The sequence below is a fragment of the Ciconia boyciana genome, chromosome 11 (assembly GCF_034638445.1).
Source record: "Ciconia boyciana chromosome 11, ASM3463844v1, whole genome shotgun sequence".
NCBI lineage: Eukaryota > Metazoa > Chordata > Aves > Ciconiiformes > Ciconiidae > Ciconia > Ciconia boyciana.
Window position 1 is genome coordinate 22,776,197 of NC_132944.1, and position 20,563 is coordinate 22,796,759.

At 38.3% G+C, this 20,563-nt stretch overlaps 1 protein-coding gene and 1 long non-coding RNA gene across 5 annotated transcripts in view; one reads left to right on the forward strand and one right to left on the reverse strand.

Annotated features, from left to right (window-relative positions):
• The first annotated feature begins 3,357 nt into the window (after window positions 1-3,357).
• The window catches only part of DENND6A (DENN domain containing 6A), a 29,320-nt gene continuing 12,114 nt past the window's right edge, over window positions 3,358-20,563 (forward strand). For all 4 annotated transcript variants that reach the window (XR_012044581.1, XM_072876006.1, XM_072876004.1 and 1 more), the window contains exons 1-12: window positions 3,358-3,629; window positions 6,461-6,499; window positions 6,592-6,634; window positions 10,021-10,133; window positions 11,143-11,223; window positions 11,604-11,709; window positions 12,843-12,922; window positions 14,425-14,487; window positions 15,144-15,199; window positions 15,544-15,666; window positions 15,844-15,939; window positions 19,197-19,291. Coding sequence is in view for 3 of the 4 variants with exons in the window: in XM_072876006.1 (XP_072732107.1) it covers window positions 3,441-3,629; window positions 6,461-6,499; window positions 6,592-6,634; window positions 10,021-10,133; window positions 11,143-11,223; window positions 11,604-11,709; window positions 12,843-12,922; window positions 14,425-14,487; window positions 15,144-15,199; window positions 15,544-15,666; window positions 15,844-15,939; window positions 19,197-19,291 (1,084 nt within the window). In the remaining variant the exon portion in view is untranslated. The remainder of the gene's footprint in view (window positions 3,630-6,460; window positions 6,500-6,591; window positions 6,635-10,020; window positions 10,134-11,142; window positions 11,224-11,603; window positions 11,710-12,842; window positions 12,923-14,424; window positions 14,488-15,143; window positions 15,200-15,543; window positions 15,667-15,843; window positions 15,940-19,196; window positions 19,292-20,563) is intronic.
• Window positions 7,157-10,120, reverse strand: LOC140658068 (uncharacterized). The gene is made up of 3 exons (XR_012044582.1): window positions 9,933-10,120; window positions 8,796-8,934; window positions 7,157-7,292 (listed from the first exon to the last, which is right to left on the reverse strand). It is a non-coding gene; the product is annotated as an uncharacterized lncRNA (long non-coding RNA).

Consider the following 20,563-nt stretch of genomic DNA (forward strand, 5'->3'; position numbering starts at 1 on the left):
TCCCTGCTCCTGTTTCTAGTTTGCATTAAAGTTATGATACCCGTACCCAGTGTACAAATGAGTATCTTGCTAACGTAACAAGACAATTATATTCATGTAATATACGTAGGAAGCATACATAGAATATACTATTTATATTATATATTAAATATATGCATGTTATATTTATACAGTTATATAAAAATATATTATTTATAAATATACTCTATGTATCCTATCTATTTATACATTGTATAGCATATTGATAATATATGGATATGGTATATATAAATAAGTATAACACAACATGCATACTATTAATACAGTATTATGCTAATATAAGACTAATTTTACAGACAACATTTCTTAATTTCTAATGAAATGAGGTGAGTTGGTATATCTGGCATTTTCACTGCTTTATCGTTTTAGTAGAACACAGTCATCATGTAACCAGCTCTTAGTTGCTTTTCTGTTAAAATTAGGTTGACTTTTTGAAATGTTTGATGTTTTCTGTGGCTGTCTGAAAAAGAAGTGTTTTAAAAATAAGTGCGACATTTCTGTTGTTTGTTTGTTTTAAATAAATGCATTTATTAGACCAGATCTGATTTTCAGATACAAATAAAGTATTGCATTACATTGAAATCTCAAGGCGGTGGGTGGAGGGGGGAAGGTGAGATGAGCGGAAGCTGTTTATCCAGTTCTTTGGTGTTATTCAGTGGATGTGAGCAGTCTGCACAGTCACTCCCTACCGAAGCTGATGGAAATTGGCCAGCCGGCAGCCAACACAACCTTTGCTGCTACCTGATAGAAAGCGTCCCGCTGGGAGAGGCGGGATGGAAGGGTACAGATAGCAGCTGGAGGAGAAAGATAGAGGGTGGAAGCGAACCAGATAGGCTCAAATGCTGAACGGTGTCGGCTCTTCAGAATCCAGCTGTCCCACGTAGGCCTATACTCATTTTTATTCCAGCAACTGACATCACAGGGGATGCTTTTTCTAGAAGATACTCTTGTCCAAACCCTACCTAATATTTATATGAACAGATTGCTGTCTGTCTGCAAAATGAGACAGAGTTCATAGAGCTTTGTAAGGGCAAATTTCGTATGCAGAGCCCTACTATTTCATGACACTGTATTGAATTCGTAGCAAAGCATTCTCAGTTAATAGATTCCCACCTTTGAAGTCTGTATTTTGTCCTGCACTGATACGCTTCTTGAAGGAGAAAGCAGTCAGTCTTAGTTGTTCTAAACGTTACAATACTTAAAATACATGCAGAAATATTTTTATTCTTTTTCTTAAACAACTGATGTTCTTTATCAACTGAGGAGGATCATCACATTTTACCAAAACTAAAATGTATTTGAAATGGCTAAGCAAAAATCTTCCTGAACTAATGTTTCCCTGGTAATTAGGAGTATCTCCAGCAGGTGAGAATCCTCTCTTTCTCAGTGACTTCCTTCTCGAGGATTGTGTCTCTATTCTCTAAACTTTCTCCTGCCAAAAGATTATTTCTGTTAAGCATCAAGTGGAATTAAGTTATTGGTCATTGTTTGTTTAACAAAATGAGCAGAGAATATCAGTCTAAGTACTTTATTCTTCTTACTTTACTTGTATATATTTATACTTTTTATTCACATGAAAACTTACAAATAGACGCCAGCAAAAACTAGAAGGGAGTGCATGATAATAATAGCTAAAATTTTGTTCTGCCCATGATAGCAAGAATGTAAACAAGGGAAAGTGTAAAAATATACCCAAGGGAGGGCTTGTGAGAAGCCGTGAGGTGATACCTTTTCTTAAACCAAGTGGTAAAAGCTTTTGGCCAGGCCCCATTTCAGCTCTTAAATGGAGCAGCAGATGAAATACCACTGCAGAATCATTGCTCTGAGTTTAACCTGATGAAGCTAAGTCTTAGTCATCTCTTTCTTTGGATAGTAATCTTTCACAGAACTCACGAGTTAACTGTTGGGAAAATTTGTGAGTCTTGCGTGGCGTCATGGTAGAATACCCAAAGCAACCAGAGGCAGCGAGAGGCTTCCTGGACGGCCGCTCCCACTGCACGCTACCTAATGCCGTTGAGATCTTAGTTTATATCTAAAATTCACTTTGCCACTAATGGTTTATGATAACTGAAGGCTGCTGTATCTTAAATTATTACAATGATAATTTTGCGTATTATAATTGTGTCTGAGTTACATGTTTGTTCCTCCTTTGTCTAGAAAATCACTATAATGATCAAAGCATACTTTAATTTCTAGCAGTTTGGTTTTGATAAACAAATGTTGTTAATGGGTCTTAAGGAAACAGCCCTTCTAAAGAGTCATAAATTTTCTATTTAGTGTGTATAGATGTGGTATCTTGGTTTTAATATTTGCAACTTCTATTGGGAAAAAACAGTGTGTAGTAGTTCAGGCAACCAGCCTGTCTGCATCTACTGCGGTTGGAGCTGTTCTGGCAGCAGTCAAGCCACAGTCTAGTGTGAATAACTAAAGAATAAGAGTTACAGGTGGGGGGTGGTGATTTTTTTTGTTTAATAAAGTAGCTATTTAGCACTTTCAACTCCACAAAATGTTTCCTACTGAAACATAGATGGGATGTGGACTGTGCTGAAAGAGTATTTGAAAGCTCTTACATTATTAAATAAAGAGCTTGGCTTTTGGTTAAGGCACTAAAATAGGTTTTAAGAGATCTGGATGCTTTCACTTGTATTCTTCCAGTTTCCTGCACAGGGTAAGGCTGTCCGGCCATCAGCCCGTGGGGTATTTCTGCCTGACTCCTGAATGATGCCCAGCGTTGTGTGGGACGGGATGCAGACATGCCTCTTAATTACTGAGCCATGACCTCGTCCAGGTGCTGTTCACCGACACGGCAAACAGGAAAAGAAAACTGTGGTTATTTGCCTGCGGAAGTTCCCCCGGGCCGGCACCCTCCCGCAGCACCAGCACCAGCAGACGGGTAATCCGCTCTGCAGGCCCAGGCTGCTCTGCCTCAAGCCCCCTGCAAAGGAGGGCGACCTTCTCCCTCAGAGCAGGCTGCACAGGCCAGTCCCTTGCTTGCCTAGAGCTCAGAGCCGGTGCGAGCGCGGGCTGTTCGTGAGCGGGGCGCGCGGGGCGCGGGCCCGTCCCGCGGGTGGGCGCTCCGGGGGCGGCGGGTCCGCCCGGCCCGTGCGGGCCGCGGGGTGGCGCTGCCTGCCCCGCAGCGGGGGGAGGTTGCTCCGCGCCTGCCTCTCCCCCGCGGTAATGGTTTGGACTCGCCGGCTCCGGTCGCCCCCTCTCCTCTGGTGCCCGCTTGGACTCTCCCGCTTCAGGCGGCTCCAGTCCCCGAGGGAGCGCGGGGGAGGCGGCGCGCCGCCGGTCACGTGACTCCCCGCGGCGGGGCCGGGGCCGAGGCCGGAGCCGAGGCCGGAGCCGGAGCCGGAGCCGGCGCGGCGGCGGCGGCCGGGCGGCGCGGGGCCGGCAGCGCCATGTCGCTGCGGGAGCGGAGCCCGAGCGGCGCCGTCGAGGCCGGGGAGGACGCGGCGGCGGCGCTGGCGCTGGCGGAGCCGGACGGTCCGGAGCGGTGGTTGTCGGTGCTGCCCTGGGACCGTTTCTCGGCCTGGCTGCACTGCGTGTGTGTGGTGGGCTTCGACCTGGAGCTGGGCCAGGCCGTGGAGGTGCGTGAGGCGGCGGGAGCGCGGCGGCCGCCTGGCTTCGGCGGCGTGCGGGGCGCCGCGCCCGCCTCGGTGGGCTCGTGGGCACGGTTCCCGCCGGGGGCGGGCGGCTCTGCGGCGGGGCCCCGCCGGAATCGGGCACTTCCTCTGGTGCCGGCGTTGCAGGGCGGCGGGGGAAGCTCGGCGGTGTGTGAGGAGAGCGTGGTTGTGCAAAATCCCGAAAGGCGACTGAGGGGAGGGGGGGTTGCGGGGGAGCCTTTGCCAGCGACAGCCGTCACGGAGCGTGAGGTGAGCTTAAATATCTTCAGGCAACTGTTTTCCTTGTGGTGGTTGTCACGTCAGTGTGCCATTGCGAATGGTTTTCACCTCGTGCCAAGAGTCGTGTTAAATACATCGTCAGCTTTCTTTATATACGAATAGCACTGATTTCCGTGACGTCTAGATGTTAAAGATTTTAAAAGAGTATAATAGCGTGAATGCAAGTAGTCTTCATCACTAACAGTTTTCTCCAGATCGTGAAGGTATGCAAATAAGTTATCTGTATGTTTGCAGCATTTTCCTTGCACCATTAGATGAATGTCAGACTGACGATGTGTTAGTGACGCCGCCACAAAGTGCAGGTTTTTAACTCCCTGCTGCTCTTTGCCACTGTGTGCAACAGGCGAGCGTCTACGAAATTGCATGGTGGAACTGCATTAGGGAACTGATCGGGCTGAAAAATAAGCTAGAAAGAATAACTATCATTTGGATTGGTTTCACATCCTGTTTCACCATATTCGCCATATGACTGTGCAGCAAACAGTTGGTGTGCAGAGAAAAATGTCTTATTCTTTCCTTCTTTTTTTTGTTAAAGTGGTGTTAGCATAAATGTGAGGCAGACTGGCCTAAAATTCAGCTATGCCAATATTTAAAATACATAATTGATATGCATTATTGGCTGCAAGAGAAATGCAAATAAGAAACTGGCATACTCTGCTAATTATCTAAGTTATATTCACTTGATGTTACAAGGTGTTGTTGGCCACAAAGACAAAAATTTCTTTAGAACCTGTGACTTCAGCAGGTAATGGGCTCGGTGGCTGAGGGAAGCACAGAGTAGCCTCTGTCCTGTCTGCCAACAACTCTGTTAACAGTCCCATTAATTTTAGTTGAACGGATGCATAAAATGAAACTTAAAATGTCTACGTAGTTAAGGCCTGAGTTTTTTCAGTTATGTTGTTGCAGGAAGAATAATTAACTTTTATTTTCATTGGAATCCTTAACAATTAGGTCACTTAACAGTACAGAGTATTAAAAGACACGGAAATGCAAAGCAAGCATTTCTGTTGTTGCACGCCCGCACAAAAGATGGTGGTTTATGTCTTTCATGGAAACTCCTTAGAAAGAAGCAGCTCCTTGCCCAAATCTGCAGTTCTAGAAGAAAGTTCTTATGACTGTGTTTGAGGGGAAGAGCTACCAAGGTTATATCTCCTGCAATAACCACGCTTTTCAAGTTGATATTCTTTCACCTACAAATTAGGCTTTTTTGTTTTGTTTCCTGTCCAGCAAGTTAGACTATTATTTCTGAGGGGAAATAAAATACATGTAAAGGACATTTATCTGATGGAGGCAAACATTTGGAAACTAGGAAGTGATGGTCTCCGCTCATTCTGCTTCTTTGTGTCTCCCTTGCAGTCTTGTCTCTTCCCCTTTGTGCTTTTGATAGGCAGTTTCATCTTCAACACCTTCTGGTGATGAGCAGCAGGCATAGCAGAGCTCCCAGGAATGGTGTTCATGCTCTCTGCAATTTGGATTTCTTTAGTAAGGGTGTTCAGAACATTGTGAAATCTGGTAAAACTTCACCTGGGCCGTGCTTACTTTCATTATCACCGCATCATTCTGAGATGACCATCCACGCAGGTCAGAAAGGCTGGGCAGATGTGACAGGATAGAGGTGACAGTTACAACTGCTGTTACTCCTCTTGCGTTGACTTCTGAGAAGATACACCAGCTAGTGAGGAAAAGGAGTGTGAATTGACGTCTGGTCTGTACTCCAGTCACCTGGCTAGATGCAGGTCATTTCAGCATCATTCAACAGCTGAAAAAGTTACATTTGAGTGTATTGCTTAGCGTAAGATAGCGTAGGAAAATGTGAAGAGGTTAAAAAAAGTTGATGATAGGTTTACTGAATGCAGCATGCAGGTGTTCCACCCACAGGTCTACTTTTTACTTTAGTTATACTAATAGTATGTTGTATGCCTGGACATCATTGGATAGAGGGCTGAGGGAAAAAGAAATGAATCGGGGACTTCATGGCCAGGGGACAGGAAGCCTGCTTAGTCAGAGCCCAGCCAGTGGATATACTTGTTGTTTTCTGCAGAGTAGGATAGTGTTCTGTTGTCAGGAGATACATCACTTACGTTTTGTCGAACAAGATTAAATTAGATAATTGTGATTACTCCCACCTAACTCCATTGCAACAGATTTCGGACAATAATGTGTTGTTGGTTTTCTATGGCATCGTCTACTGCATTTCTCATGTACAAGTTAAATCTAAAGGGGGTAATCTTGCTCTCCTTTGAGACCTGTTGCACCAAAACCCTGAAGTACTCTGAATTTTTTAATGTATCTGTATGGTCCCCAACTGGCATCCAAAATACCTTGTAAGGATGGGTGATCAAGTTAGCTTAAAAGCATATTAAAAATAAGAACAGAGACATAATATTAATAGTTTACCATTGAAAATAGCCTAAGGCTAGGCAGGTATTTGAGGGTTGTTACATAAAAATATTTAATAGAAGCTTACTGCTTATACCCAGTTTATTTTCAAATAAAATACTACTTTTTTCCTGTAGGTAATATATCCTCCACATTCAAAACTCACAGATAAAGAGGTAAGCCATGGTTGCTGTATAAGTATATAATTTGTTTTTAGTTTAGTAATTTCAGGAAATATAACAGCTCTCTTCTTTTCCCCACCCTTTAGAAAACCAATATTTGCTATTTGTCTTTTCCAGATTCTAATTCAGGTAAGTGCTTCCTCCACTCTGTAGTCATCTGTTGTTGGACTAAGCTATGTTAAAAAAGATAGAATTTGACAGTATAAATTCATGGTCTTAAATACTTACATGAATACCTTAATATTACAATACAGAGAAGTTGGAAATAAGGTTAAATATAAAACTGTAATTGTCTGTATTGCACTAAGGTCAGAGAACTATTTTTTTTTATTATTTTTTTTTTATTTTATGTAAATGAAATAGCAGGAATGTGAATGTCTAAGACCTTCCAGATGACACACATGCAGATGTTTCAGAATACTTTGCAAATAAAGAATTAACATCTTAATCTTGCTTTTAAAATAATAATATTGTCATTGTAGAGAGAAGCATAGGCACAGATTTCAAATGGTTTAATAAAGCAAATGGAAGGGATATGGAACTATCTCCTCATAAAGGAGTAAATGTAGACTTTCTAAATTCATAACAGTGAAACTAACTTTTAAATTCAAAAGCATTTAGAAAGAACAGTTGTGAAGGGAAACCCTCGGCTATGTTATATCTTCTCTGTTCTTGATGTTTCGGTTGCTGTGTGTGGTCCTGCTTGCTAAATTCTTCTTGAATCTAAACTTCTACTGTTCTGCTGCCAAAGAGAAATTGGAGGCATGTGGCTGATGACTTGGACCACCTGCAAAAAGATATGGCAGAAGTACAGACACTTCCTTTCACATATCACTTTACAAAAGTCAAAACCTGTAGCAACAGACTTGTCCCTATAACTACTCTTACTCTGTGCTTTCGGTTGCCCTGCAGCATAACAACTCTGATATGGGGTGATGCGGATGTGTGCTTTTAATATGTGCGTGAGCTCTCTCTTACGTAATTTTACAAAATATCTTCACTAATTTTTCCCCTTTGTCTTAATGTCATTAAAATTAAGATATTTTCTCTGTTCTTGATAACCTGTATGTAAATAGAGGAAGAGCTTCTTTCTATTACTGAAAGAGAAGATAAGTTAACTGTATCTTATTACTGTCGTTAATTGTTATAAATCTGTCCAACCTTCAAAAGGTGTGTTGAAGGTACAAAATAATGCGTTAGGAAAAAAGGCTGGGTTTTTTTTAGGCAGAATAGGTATATATAAGGAGGGTTTACTTTCAGCAGGAAAAAAACCCCAACCTTTTTGCTTTTTATAATGTCCCTATTAAGGTTTTTGATCGTTCTTAGTAGGCTGAAGTTTCAAATGATGTAGCAGGATTACCTGTGTAAAACCTGCATTCTAGAAATTAGCTGGGAGTGTATGCTATCTGTTATGATTTATTTTTTCATCGTAGGCCGTAATATAAAAATAAAAGTTTTGTGTAATATAGCAGTGAAGGAAGTTATTAGCTTGCAGCTAAATTTGACATCCGTCTTTCCTAGGTTTTCATGGCTCACAGATCAGTTCAACTTTTTTTTTTTCTTTTACAAGAACGAATAGATATCATTCTAGGATTTGTAGTGACTATGAATTTAAGGGGAAAAATGGTTTTAATCAGGTACTGGATCGTGACACTTTTTGTGTTTTTAAGCTAAGTTTTCTAGTACAGTTATCTTTAAAATAATGCTTTTGCCTTTTCTGCATGGATAGTTGAAGAAAGAATAGACCTTTACCAATCTTTTCAAATTCTACATACTGGAATAGCTTGTTCCATAAGAAGCCATCATATTCTGAATGATATTTCAACATATTAATGATTAAGGGTAACTTACTTTTAGGTCTTCTGTGTATAGCTTTTTATAATAGCTTTTTTTTTTTTCTTTGGATGAAGGGAGCTAGCTATGAAAACTTGGAGCGAATATTTAGTGCTTTGTTATTGGCCTGTGCTGTGTTTTTTCTTGTTATGATTGGATCTGTATTGCTAAGCTCTTGCTTTAGTTACCCATTTGAATTGGGTGGTTATCCTATCATACAGTGGTTTGCTACTTTTGGTTTTGTCTTGGTGCATTTGTGGATCTCCTGCTGCAACTTCAAGGGGTTCGGAGACCTAGACCTGCATGCTCTGAACAGGCCAGTATTAATGTACACCGCCAGCTGCACAGCCGGTGAATTTGACTGAGGGTTCGGGCCATCTGCGGTTGCTGCAGCAGTGTGTATGTGGCTGAAAGAGAAGAAGATGAAATGGAGCTTTTAAGTCTGAAGAACAGTTACCTGGAGAATGGAGCTCTGCCTTACTGTTTAGTCAATTAGCACTGGGCGATGTAAGACAGGACAGCTGTGAAGAGTTCAGATGATCCGTAGCGACATCGTGATTTTTTTCCTGGAGGTCTTTGCAAATTACGTCCAAAAGCTGTAAGAGCAAAGCACTAGTGAAGAAGTTAGATTCAGTATGGAGAACCAAGTGCGCTTTGCCAGCTGGAAACTTACTGCTCTAACAGTAGCTATCGGTTTAATAGTAGGTTGGTTTTTATAGGCACTTATATGAATGTTTACATTGTTACAGTGAAGATAGTCTGCTTACCACAGGCTGGCAATGCTCAGGAGGTTGTCCTTCAATTGATTGCGTTCATGTTAATAACACTGCTTTCCAAAGGGACTTTTTTTTACAGGTTTGGTAGAATGAGTAATGTGCCTGCGTGTTCTTAAGATTCTAGCAGTCCCCCTTATCGCTATTCCCGTGAACAGCACATTCTGTTCAGCTTAAATAGCTTCTACTGGAACTGAAGCTTTTTGGGAGCTTCTCTTTTAACAGCAGACAACACTTGCAATGGCAAGAACACAGCCATGAGAGTATCAGAGACCCAAGTTCTGATACTTCAGTTCTCATGTTCCACCTGGAGAAAGTGTCTTTGATATCTGATACAAACTTACCCCACATTTATTTTCAGACTGCAAATAGTCAATATACTTAGTTACATTTTGCTTTCAGAAATTAATTTTGATAGAAATGAAGGGAAACTTCACTCCTTGGGAGTATTGCTGGGAAGTAATACTCAGTTTCACTCAGTTTTCTGCAGTTAGTTTTGCATCTTTCAAGTCATTTTGTTTTGCAGTCATTCAAATGCAGTCATTCAACGGAGAAATGACATGTGGTTAAGATAATCAGAACTATACATGCAGACCAATAAAATGTAATAACCATGGGAGGACAGCCATTAGTAGAGCTGTTTAAGGACATGACAGTCTAATAAATTCACTGCGAGGCTGAGTGAGTTTTTCTTTTCATGTTGAAGGTAGGCTATTTATTGTTGCCAAAGATGCCAAATCGTTCACTTATAAAAATATATAAATGGTCACAATAGCAGGGCACAACAGCAGTGCAAGATAAATGAACCAAAACTATTTTACCTCTTCAGCTGTAGACAAGTCCTCATGTTAAACATGGCTCAAACTCAGAATACTGTCTATTTGTTGTTTATCTCTTCCCCCTATGTAGGTTGTCTTGGGGACACACAGTTTTGTTTTAGATTTCGACGGTCTCCTGGAAGGAAAGTCTCATTGTGTTGTTTTCTGGACCAATTGGATAGAGATCTACCAGTTTACTTAAAGGTTGGAAATAAGAAAAAATGAAGTTAATTTCTTCTGGATAATGTTAATTTATGGGTCTTCGTGCTTAAATTTAATGCTTGAAAAACAAAATCTCTGAACTGGATGTCCTGAAAGACAAAGCTCAGCAAATGCTTTTTGTAGCATGTAATTATCATAATAACTAATAATTAGTTCCATTAGCTATTCTTTAAGTTTTCTTACTGTGGGTTTTGGACTGCAAGGAAGTAAATTGAAGAACAGACCTATTTTGTTACTGACTAGAAACCTGTAGATCAACTTGTAAAAACCGTTACCTCATTGGAAATCTGAGGTGCTTTATAACTTAAAAAAAAAAATATTTTTTTGAGAAAAAATTTGAGATATGTCTCTCTCTGTTTCCGCCCTTCCTTTTTTGAAGATGGAGAGGTTATCTGAAAGAGGTGGTGGCCAAAAAGTTGTTCTCAGCATGTCCATTGAGGCCTTTACCTATGCTAGTGGGAGTCTGATTCCCAAACTCAATTTAGATCTGTTTGTGTGGCAAATACTTGAAATCCTGTTTGTAGGAAGGATGAAGCTGATGTTTTATCTTTGAAATGTGAGAGCATGCTTCCTCAATACTCCAGGAATCTTTTATAAAATGAATGCATTGAAAGACTAGTTTATTTCTTTTCAAGTCAGGGCTTTAAGGTTTTTAACTGCTAAAATCTTTTTAGTGCTACTTTGCAAAATTATGAGTGTTGATTTATTCCTCAGGAATTTAATTCTATTTTTGCTTTCATTGTGTGTCAGGAGAATGTAGATATAAAAATAGTAAAGCCAGAAAGCACAGCTGTTTCCACACACTGGTGTTTTCTCATTGAAGTACTTATTAAAAAAAATAATGCCAATAAACAGAGTAATCCTTCTAGTTTATTGTATCTAATCAACTTTGGAGTTTGCAGGGAAATAAGCTTTTAAAATGCATATTAAATGCTTCAGAAAGAAGGACGGTATCAGGTGGTTGTGTTGAATTCTTTCCTTTCTTTTGCAGAAAGATCCAGCATATTACTACGGCTATGTATATTTCAGACAAGTTCGAGACAAATCATTAAAAAGAGGCTATTTCCAGAAGGTAATTTCAATTCTTTTAGAAAAATATTAATTCAGAAATTAATTATTTTTCAGTGACCTCAGAGGAGCAGGAAGAGTATCTTGCTCTCTTAACTAAATTCATTGCTGATTTACAGTAAATTGTCTAATTTTACATCAGCTATGCTATGTTCCAGCTGCACTGTCAGCACAGAATTTTTTTGTGTGTGTTTAAAAACAAGAAGTTGGGAACTTTTGGGAGTTGTTTGTTTGCAGTTGCCTGTGGTCAAATGTGTGGTTGGCTTGCATGTGTGAGAAAAATCACAGTTGACGTTCTCTGAGGATAACCAGTAGAACTGCAATAGAACTGAGGGAAAGGGTTTACTTAAAATTATAATTTTGTTTTGTTACTCTTTATTCCAGTCGCTGGTCCTCATCAGCAAACTACCTTATGTCCATCTCTTTCGCACCATGCTTAAGCAAATAGCACCAGAATATTTTGAAAAAAGTGAAGCTTTCCTGGAAGCAGGTAGTGGAACTACTATGTTGTTCTGGAAGAGCTCCTATAATGTCACATATTTCTTTTGGAGAAATACCAAAACAACACTGTCACATTCTAGTTTGCGTTTCTGTGTTCTTGCAGGGTAGAGGGTTGAAACTTTAGCAAACTGGCTTGATTTCTAGATCATTGAACAGAGATACTCTAAGTTTGGATCCCCCATGGGAGAGTTGAAGGTCCCTCCGAAAAACCATCTAGGATTTTGTTGTATGTTTCAGGACGAGCTGTTCAGCACAAGTAGCTGATGGCAATCCTTAGTTTGTACTCTTTGCAAATTGAGTCCTTTTGGGCATTCTGACAACTTTTGTTAAGCAGCTGTACAAATGTCACCTTGCGTGGGGGTTTTTTCTGTAATTTTTTTTTTTTCCCAAAGGGAAAAAGCAGCAGAGTGGCCCTGATAACAGGTGCCTCGGCCTTACTGTAGAACTTTGAGCCAGAGAAGGCCAAATGGGAAAGTTATTTGCTCTTTGCCTAGAAATGCTGTGTTCCTTATACTGTGTCTGCCCTATACAACATGTGTGTCTTTGTGCTTTCACTGAGCAGCAACTTGTGGAAACCATTCTTGATGAAGAAATTGTATTTTTTAATCACCTGTAGATAAACAGGGTTTTTTGACAGGTTGTGTTATGAACAAAATAAGCTCTGCAGAAACTACTAGAATTAGTAATGATATTCATAATTGTTTACGACAAAATGGTGAAAAAGTTTCTAGCCAAGCTAGAAAGCTAGCTTTTTCCTTAACTATTTGTGTTTCTGTTCTACAGTAGCTAATGTACAAAAATGTGTGTGTTCTTTTCAAAGTTTCTTAATATGGTTTCTCGTAGAACATTTCTTCAACTAATTGCGAGTCTAGTTGCTACAAAAATGGAAGACCAGAGGATACTGTTTTCTTGAAAAACTTAATAGTTCTGACGAAATAATATACTAAGAATGTCAAAGACTGTAAAACTTCTTTAGAGTTTAGAGTGATCAAGAGAGAAGGAGAACTATTGTGGGCTATCAGCACTAATTTAAAATTGCAGTGTGCACAAAGGTGACTATGATATCACGGGTTATAGCATATATAAACAAGTTTAAAATTATACTTTTTCTTTTTCTTTAAGTTTGTAGCGATATTGATCGTTGGCCACCACCAATTCCAGGGAAAATACTGCATTTGCCTATTATGGGTATTATAATGAAGGTAAATACTCCCACACTTACTTTTCTCTGAGGGTGTTTTCCCCTCCATTTACTGTATAGGTACTCACTGTATTCTGACTTGTCTTCAGTGTCTCGTACTTCAGAACAGGAATAGATGTATACTCCACTCAGAGTGAAGGTCTGGGAGATCTTGATTAGGTTCCTTGACTGGGGGGAGGAGGGGAGGATCTTTTACGGTGCATAAGTTAACATGTAATTTTTTTAGATATTAAAAAGCGATGTTTCAATACAACTACTAACTGGAGTATCTATATTATCCTTCTGGAATTCTAGGAGACTTTAATGCTAATTATATTTGTCAAATCAAACATTAAGTAACACTTCAGAATACTGAGAATTACGTTCCACTCAAGCAAATTAAATATACCAATTAAAATCATTCTTGTGTCTGAAGTTTGACAAGTAAAAATCTTTTTTGGCCCACACACCAGAAATTAATTTCTTGGTCTGTTGAAAATTTTCAGTGATAGTGAAATATGTCTCAAGAAAGCTATTAAAGAAGTTGTATCTAGTGCATGGGGAGGAACTGTAGAGGTTAAATGGTGGCTAAGAACTGGGCCTCGGGGAGCCATAGCATCTTCATATGAAATGCAATTAAATGGATTTGATGGATCCAGAGGTTACAGTCGGAAGTACATTCTCAGCAGATACTCTCAAGTTTATGGCTAGACGCATGTATATCACCAGGGAGAGGAAGGAGAAGTTTCTGAAGCTGTTCTGAAAGCACAAATTTAATACAGCAGTGTTCTGGATGCTGAATGATTATGATGAGTATCAGATATGTCTTGTTTGGCTATTGCCTGCATTTATCTCATTAGAAATTCTTATCCTTGAGAGTTTAAATTGCGTTCCTAAACTGAGTAAAGCCATAATTACCATCTTCAGTGATATTGTCCCTGTTTTTTTACACTGCTTGGGCAGTCAGTTTTCATTGTGTATAAATTACATCCATTTGTGCACACCAGCTTCCAATGTGATTAAATTTGTAGTAGTCAAGACTTATAGATGCGGACTGTGAGGTCAGAAAAATACATTTATGTTGTTCAGTCTGTTTGGGTTCTGTCTCATACCCACCAGGATGTCTGATGTTTTAGGAGAAGATTTTTTTCTAAAAATAATTCTGTACCACCTTAAAGCCCCATTAACCTTATTTCAGATGGTTCTCTCCAACATTTAAACATATTTTTATTGAAATTATTGTAATAGTTGTGACTAATGTTATCAATAGTCTTTAACTGAAGTATAATTTTCATATTCTAATATTGAATTTGCAATGTGGTACTACTTAGTATTGCATATTGATTCCTGTAGCAATGATCTGTAGTCTTCAGCTATGTATTCATCGTTATGTGGATGTTCTGTAAATTAGGCATCGTACTGTAGTATCCTCTTTAAATGTTACATCTTGTCTGTAAGTCAGCATTGTAATTCTCTGCTGAATTTGATACAGGGAAAAAAAAAATCTTTCTTTTTCTTTCCAAGTTGCGGATTCCAACATATCGTGACAAGCCTGGGACGACGCCAATAGTACAGAATATGCACCAGGTAGAGATTAGATACTTCTATTTTATATAACACCAAGACAAAGCTAAATATCTGCCTTCACTCTTTTACTTTAAACTTGTTCGTAAAAGATTGGTAGCAAATCCTCATATACTTTGATAATAATGAAATCCACAGTCTTTGAAACTTTGAGTGGAGGAGTCTAGAGTTGGATTCTTCATAGAAAAGGTATTCTAACCCAGTTACCCCAAGTACTTTAGAAGAGGGATGTCCAGCTCCTGGAAGAGGATAGTTGGCTGACAAAACTACTGAATGGGTGAGACTATACTAAACTAGGGGTTTTTTTGAGGATGAAAACCGAATTACAAATCTTTAGCCATAGAAGATGGCTATAAAATAAATCTGTCTCTGCCTTCATGTGCTGCGTGACTGTTGTTTAAAACAGCTTCAGTATTTTACATCTTTTCTGGACTGAAAGTTGCTTGCCTCTAAGGGGTGTGTGTGTGTTGAGGGAAATCTTGCTTTTAGCACACAAATAGTTACTTGTGGAGATAATGTAGTACATATTGCGGTAGTACAGTAGTGATAGGTAATTAGGGTATATACCATCTACTGTTTGTAAGCATTTAAGGGAAACTATTTCATTTAATACCTAGGTATTCTGATGACTAAAAAACAAGCATTGCGATGTCTTTTAGGCAGATGCTCAGATCTCCATGGCTTTACTGACTGTTCATGAAGTAGACCTTTTCAGGTAGGAGTTTGGACTGATTTATTCCTAGTTGTGAATTCCCATAAGTCAAAGATTTATGACAGTTCCATAACACACATCTCATAGCTTGCAAGCTAACATTTAGCAGTATTGTTTTTAATATTCTTTTTCTGTAAAGCTGGCTAAAAACCAATTCAGACAACGTGCAGGCTGAAACTGCAATAAATAGGCAAGTTCATTAAACATTTCATTTTACAAGAGTATTTTTATATTTTTCAAATTACTATTAAACACTACTGCAAACTTCCTTTTTATCCAGTTCTTAACTGAATCCATACTTCTTCTGGTTATGTTAAGTGTATTAAAATACCTCAATCTGTTCTTAGGTGTTTCTGTCCAGTGTTCTTTCACATTCAGATGCTTTGGGAACTAGTACTGCTAGGAGAACCACTTGTCGTGATGGCACCATCACCATCAGAATCTTCAGAAACCGTGTTGGCGCTTGTTAGGTAAATGTAGCAGAGCTTCCTAACTAATGCCCAAGTGAGTCATTGTAGATTGCAGCTGAGTGCAACTTAATTTGATCTGAATATAAGAAAGCATTACAAATTTCAGATTTGCTTGTTTCTTTCATGAAACTTTTCAGTGTATACATACAACAAGCTTCTCCTCTTTCTCCCTTGCAGCTGTATTTCTCCATTAAAGTACTGCAGTGATTTCAGGCCATACTTTACCATACACGACAGTGAATTCAAAGAATATACAACTCGCACACAAGCCCCGTAAGTAAATCAAACTTTTTGTGAAGGTGTTGCTCAAAGCCACTCGTGACCATAAATTTGTTTTAAGATACTGCTTAAGTATTCTGAATTTCTATCATTAGACAATACATTTAGACTCCTTATTTATAAGATTTATCTTAGAGAGTGCAGTAATTAGCTGTTTCAAGTTTTTGCTCCAGTTAGGATAGAGAAGTTATGAAACAATGTCATAATTAAACTACATTTGAGCTTCATAGGATACTTGTGTACAGAATAAGTAAAACTGCAAATATGAAAGCAAGAAAAGTTTTTTGCTTTTCAGTAAAGATTTGTCTATGCAACATGAGCTCCGTAGTGGCTCCTTGGGAAATTGTTCTGGAATTGTTTTTATTTTTAAGCAATTGCTAAACAAAGTGACTTCTAGAATTCAACATCCATACAGCTGTTTTGTAAAGCTAACTCAGTCACTGTCCTAGTTGAGACAATAATTTAAAAAGTAAATATCTCTTCAGTATATTTGTTAGAAAAATGTTGTAAATAATTCAGAAATTAAGATTCTTTTTCTTTTTAAGAGCATGAGTCTACAAAAACAATTCTCTTTGAAACTGCTTTAAGGACACACTTTTCCCCTTAATTTTTTTTTTTTTTAATCCTACTCTTATTTTGAGAGCTCACACCTCCAATATTTCTTATTATATGTTGTTTAAATGCAACTTGATTTGGGAATGGAGCGCATATGTTAGATTCACTGATCTTCTTATAAGCAAATGTTTTCTAATGTCTGAACAGGCAGTGGTTATTGTGTTGGGTTTTTTGTTTGTTTCATTGGTTTTTTTACTGTATTTTTTCCTCTCAATGGAAGTATTGCCAGAGATACAGCAGTGGAAAAACATACAAACATAGGCACTATGTTTCAGATTGTATTCCATGGGAATGGTTATGCAGTATGTAATTTAAGTTCTAAAAATAATCCCATGAAGAAGTTGGTTAAACTTTAGTAACCCATGTTTAAAAATTGCATCTGCTCCTCTGCAGCAAAATAGAAAGGTTGTTCAGTATATACGTTAGTATTTGAAATAGAGCTAGAATTGCTCTGGCTTTCTTACAGAAGACAAAAAAATGGGAAAGATTGGAAATATGCTTTTAAAGCAGTGGCTCTAAGAAGGGGAAGAATCCAGATGATGCAGAATCTGTGTATTTTATTACCTTTAGCAAGAGGGGAGCAAGGGGTTTTTTTCATCTTGATGTTTGGATTTATCGTCCCTTTTCAGAAATTACTTCAGTTGTTTAAAATTAGAATTGGTTCTGATAAATATGATAGATCAAGGCTCTTAAAAGTGACCAAGAGCTTACCAAGTCTTGCTATTATATCACCAGTAGCAGTGAAACAAGATTCCTCATGATTTGCTACCAGTTTACTTTGACCTGAAGAATTTTTTGTGTGTGTAAATGAAAGCCTTACTTGACTTTAACCCTCCAGTTAGTAAAAGAATGTCAGTTTGCATACATTGGTCCAAACCAATTGTGTGTGAAACTTGCTTTTTGGTTCCCACAAAATAGGCATGAGAAGATGTAACAGTTGTGTTAAATTAGGCTAGGCTTGAGCCATTCCTTGGGAGAAGGAGAGTGCCTATTGTTTGGGTTCTTTTGAGTCTCAGTTTGTTTCTTATGTTGATTCTTACAACACGACCGTGAAAAGAACATAAGATAAAACATCATAAATTGATTTTCCAGAGTACAACAAAGGAATCTGTTGAGACCTTTTTATGGACACTGGTCTTTATCATTGGTTTGGAAGAGAGACTATAAGTCATGTATAGTCAGATAACACTGAAAAATGGTGAACAACATTTGTGAATTCCAGTGAATTTAAATCAGTAATGCAAATGAGTTTAACAGGATTATAGAAACAGCAAAGAATAATGAAACTGAATTCAAATGAGTGGGGAAAAATACATAGTATCTGGAATAAAATGTTTTCAGATGAACATACGTGAACAGCAGTAGGACTTGGAAGAGTGATTTTTCTGGTGAAGGTTGAGTCAGTGACAAGTGAGAAAAGGCTTCTGAGAAACTGATACAATTTGGTGCTGATCATTCTGAGATGGAATGGAGAGATGAAAACTGCTGTTTCCATAGCCCAGACTTTATACTAAGCTACAGAGCTGTGTGATCAGATTTTTGTCCTATCGGTGAATGCCTAATGAGTTTTTATATAAAAATATAGTTATAATTAGCAAGTGGAGGGAGGAATGAAAGTCAGAAATGTTTGTAGGTTAACATAGAAATTGATGTCCAGTTGCCATCGTGATACAGCTGGAAGAATTGAATAAAAATTTAAAGAAAGATTACTTGTTTTTCTCCCCACCTTGCCTTGAGAAACGGGAAACTTAAGGATGGCGTACAGAAAGTGTTAAACTTCAGGATTTTTAAAGCCAATCTGAAGAAATGATGATAACCTGTTTTTAATATGGCAGTTCCAATGAGGCTTGCAGTTACACTCTCTCCTTAGCTAACTTTTGCCTGTAAAATGGATGGCAGCCATTATACTGAAAAATATGTTGATATTTCATCGTATTAGTGCTATAAATCCCAAATTCTGCAGCCCTGTGCTCTTACTGCCTCTTGTTCTCTGGGTGCCCCTATGCATCCTCAAAGCCAGATTCTAAGCACAGAGTAGACAGAAAAATCTGACAGGTTGTGAGCTTGGGCACAGTGCTATTAATGTGCTTGTACTTCATCGCTTGATAACTGCTTTTTAACAAAGAACGCTAAAGTGTTGGAAGGGAAGTAGGATATTAAGTGTCTCTTAGTCATGTCATCTGAGCAGTAGCTCTACTGAGAAATCTCATACAAACAGCAGTCACATTGACATGCACATTCAAGTACTGAGAGTTTGTTATAATCAAACCTTGAAAAGTAGCAATTTGTCTTTCAAATATGGGTCAGATTCCTGCTCATTTAAAAAAAATCAGATAATAAATCAGATAATACCCTGTTCTCATCATTGCAAATGGGCAGAATTTAGCCAAGAGTCTAAGCGGAAGATGTCACTTTTATGCTCCACTACCGTTTGGACTTTAAGGTACCTCTGTGTTGTTATTTTCTAAAACTTAAAAACTTCAATAAACATACCGTGCTCTTACGTGCAACTTAAAATGTAACTCTTAAATACAAAAGGAAAATAATTTCAAGTTAAGAATTAAAGTTGACCTTTTGTGTTCATTAAGACAGAAGCTCTTACTGTCATATTTTAAACATTGTCATTATTTTTCTAGACCATCTGTCATTCTAGGGGTGACGAATCCTTTTTTTGCTAAAACACTTCAGCACTGGCCTCACATTATCCGAATTGGAGATATTAAACTTCCAGGTAAAGTACAAGTATCTTCTACAATCCTGTGCGACAAGATCTAACTGTGTGCTTATTTATTTACAAACATACGTAATTTAGTTTAATACTAACCAAATCCTTATGGATGTAAATCTGTCGAGTGAAATTGGGCTCTTGAGTACTGTATGTCTTGTATTGCCAAATCTACTATATTAAATGCAAAAGGAGGTAATGCTCATTGGTAGTAATGTTTTACCTTTTGCACAATCCGGTTTTTGTATCTCTACCAATAAGATATTAAAATGAGAAACATCATTTATGACTGATCTTAATTTTAGGATGAGTTGAATGTAATAAATCAGTCAGAGCAAGTGCAGAGAAAGTAAAACCCATGTGAAAGTTAAGTTTGAATGTTACAATAATATAAAAAGTTGTTTGACAGTATTTTGATAATACATTTCTAATCTGGCAATATTCCAGTAATTATTAATTGTTCAAGTTGGATGATTTCCTTAAATGATTGAGTAGAATTTTAATGTAATCTTTGGATAACATGTCAATTGCTAGCCTGTAATAAAATACTGCAGTACTCTAATTATTATGTGAAATTCCTGAATGCAGCTGTTTGCCGTGACAGGTTCACTGTTCTGTTCTGAAAGTAGGAATGCATAAATACCCAGTTAGGATAATACACCGTGAAATTCCTTTTTGTAGGACAAGTTACATTTAGTTTCTGAATGCACCAAATTAATTAAGGATTACAGACTGTGTTCAATATAATTAAGCAAGGGTTTGCTTTACTTGAAAATATGCCTGTCCATGCTTCAGAATACCTGTGGGGGTTTGGGGTTGTGTGGGGAGGAGTTAGCTAGCTGCTGTGTAGTTAAGGTTTGGAAAGTAGAATCTTAATAAAACTATTAAACCTCTGGAAAGCCATATACACTAATTGCCTTCAAATTTGATATATGGTTTCAAGTATGAAACTCTCAAGTTTTGGTGCAGCTAAGTGAAATGCTTACTCAGGAAGTTCTAGAGATGTATCTGTCTGACCTGCCTTTAAAAATTCAAATTTTATTTCTTTAGGGACAAAGAGAGGGCTTGTGATTTTTTTTTGTTTGTTTGTTGGGGTTTTTTTATTTTCCTTTTCTCCCCACTCTGCAGTTTCAGTAGCAATTTATACTATTATCTTTTCTGAAGTTGAGCATCCAACTAGATCTAAGAGGAAGGTTCTGCTGAGGCTGCAAGACTGTTAACAGGGATTAGGGTCTTCTGGCTGGAGAATGATATATTTGAAAAACAAAACAAAACAAC